The 9,651-nt window shown below is 33.8% G+C and overlaps 2 protein-coding genes across 8 annotated transcripts in view; both read right to left on the reverse strand.

The window, feature by feature from the left end:
- Positions 1-3,644, reverse strand: part of LOC107010030 (probable LRR receptor-like serine/threonine-protein kinase At3g47570) — a 10,733-nt gene extending 7,089 nt beyond the window's left edge. For 6 of the 7 annotated variants that reach the window (XR_003576281.1, XM_027914254.1, XM_027914256.1 and 3 more), the window contains exons 1-3: positions 3,519-3,644; positions 3,298-3,418; positions 254-324 (exon numbers count right to left, since the gene is read on the reverse strand). The gene's annotated coding sequence lies outside the window, so the exon portion shown is untranslated. The remainder of the gene's footprint in view (positions 1-253; positions 325-3,297; positions 3,419-3,518) is intronic. The other variant, XM_027914255.1, reaches the window with a different exon arrangement.
- A 2,013-nt stretch (positions 3,645-5,657) lies between these two features.
- Positions 5,658-7,129, reverse strand: LOC107009448 (protein EXORDIUM-like 7). The gene has a single exon (XM_015208785.2). The coding sequence runs from the start codon at positions 6,974-6,976 to the stop codon at positions 5,960-5,962; it is 1,017 nt and encodes a 338-aa protein (XP_015064271.1). The 5' UTR covers positions 6,977-7,129; the 3' UTR covers positions 5,658-5,959.
- Between the last annotated feature and the right edge of the window lie 2,522 nt (positions 7,130-9,651).

Here is a 9,651-nt window from a genome sequence, read left to right on the forward strand (position 1 = left end):
CCACCCCCGACCCTGAGGCACGCATGGTGCATCTAGACCCCGACCCCAACCCAGTCCTCGCCCCGCCCCGACCCCACATCCCGCCCACTCCCATTCCCCCTACCCCCATTTCCGCCGCCCGTCCCCCAACGCCTACTTCTCGCCACCTGCCTCGAGTTCTTGCCTGCCCTGCTTGAGGCCGAAATTGTTAATGATCACGACAGATTCGTAACAAAAAGATGACCAGATTAAAAACTGAGTTGAGCAGTCAAACCTTTCACAATGAACCAAGGTCTTGTTTTATCCCATTAATCTTGAAGATCCTTTGCATTTGGATTTGAGTAGCTTCACAAATTAATTAAGAAAAAGAAGATTAGAAAAGGAACACAAACCAAGGAACGAGCATAAGACTTCCCTAAGGAATTTAACACATTTAAAATGATCTGGGAAATTGGAAGGATTGTAATCTATGTTGAGCAATCAAACTCAAAAAAATCATCAAAAATCTTTGCTGATCCCTTGTGTTAGGTAAGGGATCAATGAATTAAAACAGAGCTAACCACCCCTCTGCCTCTTTCAGATTCAAGCTTTGCAGATAAAAAAAATCTGATGCTATTAATGCGGACATCAGGAATGGGAAAAGTAGTACTCTCAGATAGCAATCTAAAGTATAAATGATAAAAAGGTTTTGGGTGGATTGCAGGCCAATCAGCAATTGCATCAATGAGTTGTTGAAATTTTTTTGGGGAGGAGATGTTTAGGCTATGTTTGAAGTAAAGCAAAATTCCAAATAGTAATAACAAGAGAGAGTTCACAATTTATTCAATCAAATTGATCAATCAACTAAGCCCCCACAACCCTAAGTCAGAGGTTATATGCACAAATTTTCAGACTGGGGAACAAGGAACAATAGTTAAAACATTAAGATAGATGATAATCTTCACAAGAGATTTTCCATTCATCGATCCCGGTGTTTGTGGCAGTGAAGTAAAACAAAATTCTCTGTTTCAAGCTAAATGATTGACTCAACATGCAAGGCCAGATTTCTTTTTTTAATTTTTGTTTGCATACACTAAAGAGCAAAAGAGACCTAAACAAACCCCAAAATATCAACTTTACCTGAAAATCTAGCCAAACCATAGTTGTCTAAATATGTTGTACAGATGCATGTCTAGATTGATTTAGGTTAGTTAGGAATTTCTGTTTTTACTGGAAATTACTCCCAAAAGAAGTTCTGCTTGTAGCGACATAATTTGAGCTGCTTGAGGCTGCTGGATTTTGTAATTACTGTATTCGGAATTAAATCATACTTACTGATGGTAGAATATCTACTTTCACTGCTCTTCTTTTGTTTGGACATCTTGTATTTGGCTGTTCATATTCCGAAACAAGTTTTTGGAAGACCTTTTAGTTGTGTGTCTGCTTATATATCACTCATTCAATCAATCAATACATTCTAGCCAAACCATGCTAGAAATTAAGGGTTGACTGTGGCACTTCATCTCTCATGTTACAACAATAACATACGTAACTTCACAATTAGGATCTGGGAAACACAAACCTTATTCTACTACACATGGATTGTTTTGGAGGTCTTCAAAGCAGGGTTTCAAGAAACCATTATGACATAAAAATCAGATAATGTAACAAACAGATTGAAGAATAAAATTGCCTTTTATATGTGAGAATATCTACTAACTCTCTATTATGATTCTTGGCTTCATATCTTCTTATCTAAGCTTACATTAATCACTTGTCCGAAATTTTTTTTTAATCACTGTCAACCGTAACCTATACTTGCAGCTACTGTTCAAGTTTTTGATTCCCTACAAAAATTTCACTCCCTAATTAAGAGATCAAGATAGAAAATTATCTTCACAACAAATTTTTCTATCAGCCATATCGGTGGTAAACACCCTCTAGCAATTGCAAGTTATATGATCCATAAACTGATACACCTAATTCCCAATTCTTACCAGTTGATTTCATGTAAATTATGCAAAGAACCCATCATCCCTTATGTAGTCATTTGTCCCATTGTTTCTTCACTGACGTCATCATGTGCCTTGATTATTATTTTACAACAACAACATACATAATCTCCCAAATTGGAACTGGGAAACACAAACCTTACTCTACACATGGATTGTTTTAGGTCTTCAAAACAGGGTTAATGAAGCCTGTTTATCCTGGTCTTTTATCTTTGTTTCAAATGTATTCAGTATGTGTCTTGACTGTCAAAGTAACATGTCTGGGTTGCACCACATCAAGTTCCATGGTGTAGGATCTTTTTGTTTTCTCTCCCCAAGCAGTATGGAGCAGATATTTGTTTGATTAGGAGTTGCTGCAGGTAAGTTTATTATGAGCAGTCTTATTGCTCATGAGCGCCTAATGTAGCTTGTCACATCACATTGATCTACCGTTAAGAATTTAAAAGACCCTAGGTCATGTTTTTACATAGGGGTGCCAAATTTAGCCTGTGAAATTATAAGCCAGTCTGACTTAGTGGGTTGTTTTGAGGTAAATATTTGTGAGAGGGTCATCTCTATCTTATAGATTTTACAATCCCAGCACAACAAATAAATTATAAAAGAAGAAATAAAATGATTGATTTTGAGTTAAGTGGGTTAGAGTTATGGTCAACTGTTTATTCTACATATATCAACTCATTTTGACCAAACAATAGGTGAGACTATTGATTTGTCCAGTCTAATACACCTATATGATGCTCCTATTTGTATGTTTGGGAACACTCCCTCTGATCATGTGTCGATATTAGAAGTGCTTGTAAAATGCTTATTGTATCTTGTATTAGTAAGATATCAGTGATCGTTAAATCGATCAAAATTTAGTTTCCAACTCAAGTTGTGAGTTTTTACTTTGCTTCTTTACTATACAAAATTTGGATCTCTCTTAACCATTGCTATACTTGCAGCTACTGTTCAAATTTCCAAATCATCTAACTTGATTTCCTACATAATTTCAGGTTGGAACAATAGTTAAGAGATTAAGGTAGATAATCTTGAAGCAAAGCGCTACATGATCCATAAACTGATAACCTAATTACCAATTCCTACCAGTTTATTTCAAACAATCCATCAATCAACTAAAGCCCCAAACCCTCTTGAGCCATCTCGGTGGTGAACTGTAAGCAATCTTGAGCAATTGCAAGCTATAATCTTGAAGCAAAGCGCTAAATGATCCATTAACTGATACACATAATTCCCAATTCTTACCAGTTGATTTCATGTAAATTATGCAAAGAACCCATCAATCAACTAAACCCCCAAACCCTAAGTCAGAGGAAAGAAAAAGTACCTGTGTCTCCGGACGGAATTCAAGAAGCATACCAATGTATCTCCTCATTTTCCTCGATCACAAACACTTTTTTCGCAGCAATTTCACTCCTCACCACCTTCATCTTCGCCATTAATGTCTGCTGCATACACACACAAACAGTTGATTATTTTTTATCCAAAAAGAAGTAAAATTGAATGGGGAATTGGGAAATTCATTGAGAGTGGAATTGGGAAAATCACCATTCTGATGGCGTTGTGGTGCAGAAGAGAGAAATTCAGCCATGAAAAGAGCCTCTGTCTGTGTTTGTGAAGAAAAGAGAAGAGAAGAGCGTTTTGTATGAAAAGAGCTCTTTGGGTAACGGTCAATTATTATAATAATTTCAAAAATGAATGATATAACACTATCTTTTTTTCTTTCATTGTAATATGTTTTTATTTCCCTCTACACGTCAATTTTTATTTTTTTAAGAAAAAATTTCAGTTTTAATTATGGAATCTAATCTATGACATTGTGTGACTAATTATTTTGAGATATTATTCTTTTAGAGCAGATTAATAATACGTTTTGTGTAAATTAATTAAGTTTAGTGAATTTGCTATTTTTATACAAAGTAACATGATAAGCGGGACTATACCGGATGAAATTTGTCATTTACAAAATATAGGAGATATGAGTCTAAGGGAAAACAAAATTTCAGGTCCGTTGCCAACAGATTGAATTCCAGTTTACCTGAGAGCCTGTGGAGAGCCTTCAAGATCTATTGATACTTTTTGCTACATCAAATTCATATTCTGGTGTTCTATCCCCTCAAATTGGAAATCTGAAGGCTGCCAGTTACATTGATTTGTCATACAATAACTTTTCGGGCATGATCCCTAGCAGTATGGGAAGTCTACAGAAATTGATCGATCACACAACAGACTAGATGGTCCCATTCCTGAGTCTTTTCGGAAGTTGTTGAGCTTGGAATTCTTGGTTTTGAGTTATAACAACTTGTCAGGAGACATACCAAAGTCCATAGAAGCTCTTGAATACCTTAATGTATAGTCTTTACTTTGTTCTGTATAGTCTTTTGGGAATAACATCAGTAATTGTTGCTTCAGCTGTTGGATTTCTGATTTTAAGAAGAAGAAAAAGAAATGAACTATTGGGATCAACTGAGGTATCATCCATGAGAGCCCATGAAAGAGTTTCCTATTATGAACTTCAACAAGCAACCAATGGATTCAACGAGGACAATTTGCTCGGTACTGGCAGTTCTAGCAAGGTGTACAAAGGGGTAAAGGATGAGGCAATATTCGCAGTAAAGGTATTCAAACTGGAACTTGAAGGTGCATTCAAGAGCTTTGACGCAGAATGTGAGATCTTACGCAACCTTCGCCATTGGAACCTGACAAAAGTCATAACTTCTTGTTCCACCCCTAACTTCAAGGCCTTAATATTGGAGTACATGCCAAATGGCACCCTTGACAAATGGTTACACTCTCATGACTTATTCTTAGACATGTTGCAGAGGTTGGACATAATGATCGATGTAGCATCTGCTTTAGACTATCTCCATAAAGGCTATTCGGAGCCAGTGGTGCATTGTGATTTGAAGCCTAGCTACATTTTGCTAGATCAAAAAACATGGTTGGCCATCTAATTGCTTTATCTTTCTTGCATAATGATTCATCTGTCAATCTAGTATGAAATACTTTGAACTGATGATTTCTCACATGTCATTGTAGAGTATGGACAAGATGGACTTGTATCAACGAGTTGTGACGTGTACAGCTTTGGTATTGTGATGATGGAAGCATTCACAAGGAGGAGGCCTAGTGATGAAATGTTTACAGGGGATTTGATCCTAAAACATTGGGTAAACGACTCACTTCCTACCCGAGTTGCACAAATTGTTGATGCAGATTTGATAAGCCAAAAACAAGTACCTCTAAATGCAAAGATGTAATGCTTTATTTCTGTCATCCTGGCTTTAAGCTGCACTTCAGTGTCACGAGATGCTAGAGTCAACGTGAAAGAAGCTCTTTTGGGACTCAAGAAGGTACGACTTCAATTGGTCACAAGCTAAACATTGAAGTGTGGATTTTAAGCCAGAAACTTCACTCTTTGTTATGTCTAATAGGCCTGTTTTGTTTATTTGTTAACTAGTCACCTTTATACTTCCATCACAGGCAAATTGTTTTCCTAGACTTGTTTTGCCTCTATTGAACAAGTTTGTTATCTCCAAAAGCAGGACTCGAGAAATGTTATGATGAACGAAGCATGCAGTATACTGATTGTAAAATGGTAATCTATTAGCAGAACATTTCACAGGTAATTACTCATAATTTTCATTGAAAAATAAAGCAGTTGTTTGTCAAAAGCATTGCATCATGTCATCTTCAAGTTATCATTGCTAGCCTTTGTGTAATATTGATACTTTTCTTGTCACTGTTGATATACACTGCAGCCTTGAATATCTAAAAGCATATCCAGCAACAGAAACTTACTTTAAGGTACACCAAATTATTCTTTCCTGCTAATTAATGCATAGGCCAGAACGACAATAACAATAACGCGATTATTTTCTGAAGCATACATTATGGGAAACGAAAGAAATTACATAACGCGATATACTAAAAAAGGCATAATTTAACTTGAAAACAACTCTGTACAAGACGAACATCCTTCTATTTGCCTAATCCATGGCATTAGGACCAAAGCATCTTCTCCTGAGTGGATTCCAGACCCATTGAACAAGAAACTTTCTCCCTTTCACACCATGTAAATTGAAACCATTCCCCCGAAAATCCTTATAAACTTGTCCAACATATCCACCACCAGCACCAGTACCATAAACTCCCAAACACAAATCAGCAATCTCAGTAGGTGACATAGGATTATCCCCAGCATACCAAGCATTCACAAGAGGGTTACTAGAGACCTCAGCTAGCTCATGAGCTATCACACTGATCATCCCATCGACACCCGGATCACCATTTGGCGCCCCCATTAAGTTGTTTCCTCCATTTCTTGTGTTTGGTGGTGGCTTCCCTGAATTCTTAGGCCAAGCAAAAGGATAAGCACAGAAACCAGGACATTGTTTCCCACTATAACCAATCCAAGCATAAGGGACTGTCACTCCAAGAATTGATGGAAATGTAAAGTAATGAAAACCACATACAGCCCTACAAAATTCTTGAACTTGAACATCATAAGATGTTAACACTAAGTAAACTCCATTCTTATAATTCAACGGTATAGATTCACGGTATGATCTTACTGCATTCTTGATCACATATTGCATTGATAATCTGCTAAGGTACTTCCCTTGTGAGTACTTATAGTCAAAGAATTCACCAGAAAGTGAAATAGTTGAGATGTTTTGCCCAGTTTGATCTGTGTAAAGACGAACGGTTCGCCACCAATCAGCTACAGAAGGATGAGGTGCATAAGAAGATGAAAAGGAGTTAAGAAAGTCTCTAATTGTGGCTTGATGAGAAGGGTTCCAATGGCCATACCATATCACATAAAGTTTAATAGGAGAAGAAAGAACAGGACCCATATGGTATTCAAGATTAACAAGATCAGATGAGCCTTCATAGTTCTTGTTTTCATCATATGGAATCCAAGAAAAGGCAACAAGTGAAAAGCAAGATGAAGATAGAAGCAAGAAGAAATGGAGATAATGAAAAAAATGAAACTTATTGTCCATTTCTCTTGGTTTTTTGTCAGTATAGAGATAAAGGGGGTGCTCTTTTTATAAGGAGATTTTATATAGAGAGAATTAGAAGATAGGTTGGATTCTTCAAATTACTTTTATATTCTTTCTTTGGATTGAGACAATGAAAACATTGAAAAGCATGTTGACATAATTCATTTCTCGAAGGCATAATACATTAACATGCCCTTTTAACTTGGCCTGAGCTAACATCTATGTCCTCCAGCGTTATGCATGTAGGACGTTACGTAGGATCTCATGTAGAACGTGAAATGCCACGTAGGATACCAAGTAGAACGCGTATATCTACTTGTTCAATTTTATATATACAAATTTAAGTGTACATCTATTTGTGCATACTCAAAGTTGGAGGACATAGATACCTGATAAGGTCAAATTAAAAGACACATTTATGTATTATCATTGATTGCTTTATTTAAATGATGGTTATGCATGTTACTACCTCTTTTTCTTTATTCCATCTATAATGACTAAAGAAATGGTAGTTGGACCCTGTCTGTTAAATTAACCAACCTTCTAATGTATTTGTGCCAGTATTTATACCAATTCTGGTAAAACATTGGGATCTGTTAAAGAACATTTGTTTACAATTTACTCAAAAGTGATCTACCACATGACTCCCTTCACCATCCCTCATGTAGTATTTAAAATTCACTTGTTCGATTAATCTATATTAGTGTTACGTAGAGTTTATTACAGAAAAAAGCATTCTCTACAAAAGATTTCTTCATTATCAAGTCCGAACTTTCGATATCTTAATTGTTTAAAACTCTACATATCCATTGATTGTATACAAATTTCACACGGATTTATAGGGGTTCTAGACTAGTACTCCACGTACTACCTTAATATCTCGACTAAATTAAATTCTTATATTTTTTTCATATAGTATCATGACTAAATTTAAGCTCGTTTTAACAATTGTTCTTTTTTATCTATTCTATGCTCCCATATATCTCTCTTAATCTGTGGAGCCACTAATCTTTGGAACTGACTTCTTAGATAGTCACTCATCTATAGTTATTATTTAAAAAAGTCACATTTCTTCCTAATTTCAATTTTCTTTAATGAAAAAAATAACTTTTTGAGATGATAACTATTAATTAAATGATTATTTGAAAAATTAACTCTAAATCTTTCTTTTTCAATCAATAAAGGGTTACTCCATATTTTCTACTAAAACATAAACAAAAATTGAGTTTAAAAAAAAAATGATGAATGTCACTGTGTTAAAGCAAGCATGTGATACCCTTTTTCTTTTTCATTTTGCCTAATTTATATATACACTCATTATTTCTTTGTCAACATCTTTGAAAATTTGATTCCCCCATCCTAGGAGAAATGTCATCTTCACACTTGAATCATGGGGTAACATGCATTAATTAATTATATTGCTCATATATTTCTATTTTCTACTGAGGCAATTGTCAATTAATATTAAAGATTAAATCACCATTTTCACTAAATTTTTCCCTAATTTTGACCATCTATCACTAATCCAAAAAAGTTGAACTTTTCACTTTGGAGAACAATTTATTATAACCTTCACTTGTTTATTGCATAAAAGCTCTTCAACTGGCGTGAAGCGCGGGTGTTAAATAAAAGCAATGTTTATATAATAGATGTTAAATTATTTTTGACTTTTTATATATTTATTTTTTATATTTTAAATTTTTTAGTAAATATTCTGACTCTGTTACTGTTTTCGTCCTCTAACAGATCATTATTACAAAGAATATTAAAGGTATTCAAACTAAATCAAGTGATCACTTTTGTGTATACTTTTTTGACGATCTTTTAATTTATTTATTTGTGCCAATAAAAGATAACTTTTGTAACGACTTTTTACTTTCTATGATGACTTTAGACATCAAAAAGAGTTTATTTTTCTTATAATGAGTAAAAAGATGATCATTTAAGGAATGAATTAACAAAAGGGAGTATGGTATATTGATTATACCTTGCAACTAGCAACCCTCTTTTTTTTTAAAAAATATTTATTATGTGTTAAGTTCTTATTGGATGAAATAAAAATTCATTTTTATTAATTTTTTTTTATAACTTTTTCATATCAAAACGATATATCTTTTCAAGATCTAAAAAATATATTTTTTAAATCTGATAATTTCTATTTTCTATAGCTTTTTCCAAAAAAAATTGCTTTAGATAATTAAATTTTTTTAAAAAAACATTAGTCATGCCACAATTACCGGGACATAATATATTAATATAAATCCTAAAATTGACTTATATTTTTTAAAAAAATTAAATTATCTAAAACAATTATTTTTTTTTGGAAAAAAAAGAAATTTTTAAAAATTATTTTTTTTTTTAGATCTTGAAAAGATATATTGTTTTGATTTGAATAAATTATGGGGGAAAAATTAATAAAGTTGAATTTTTATTTCATTCAATAAGAAAATGACACATAATAACTATTTAAAAAAAAAGAAGAGGATTGTTAGTTGCAAGAGTATAAGTGAGCAAAAAGGAGGATGAAAGAGTAATTTTAGATCAAAAAAATGAATAGAAGGATATTTTTAGACCAAAAGATGGACGAAGAGTATTTTAAACCTATTTTTATAATTCAATGATATTTTTGATCATTTTTCGTATTGATAATAGAGATTGATTTAGAGCTTCATTTT

This window comes from Solanum pennellii, chromosome 2, assembly GCF_001406875.1.
Source record: "Solanum pennellii chromosome 2, SPENNV200".
NCBI classification, from domain to species: Eukaryota; Viridiplantae; Streptophyta; class Magnoliopsida; order Solanales; family Solanaceae; genus Solanum; species Solanum pennellii.

Coding starts and splice junctions, on each gene's coding strand:
- LOC107009448 (XM_015208785.2), bottom strand. CDS start 6,976: ATGGACAATAAGTTTCATTTTTTTCATTATCTCCATTTCTTCTTGCTT.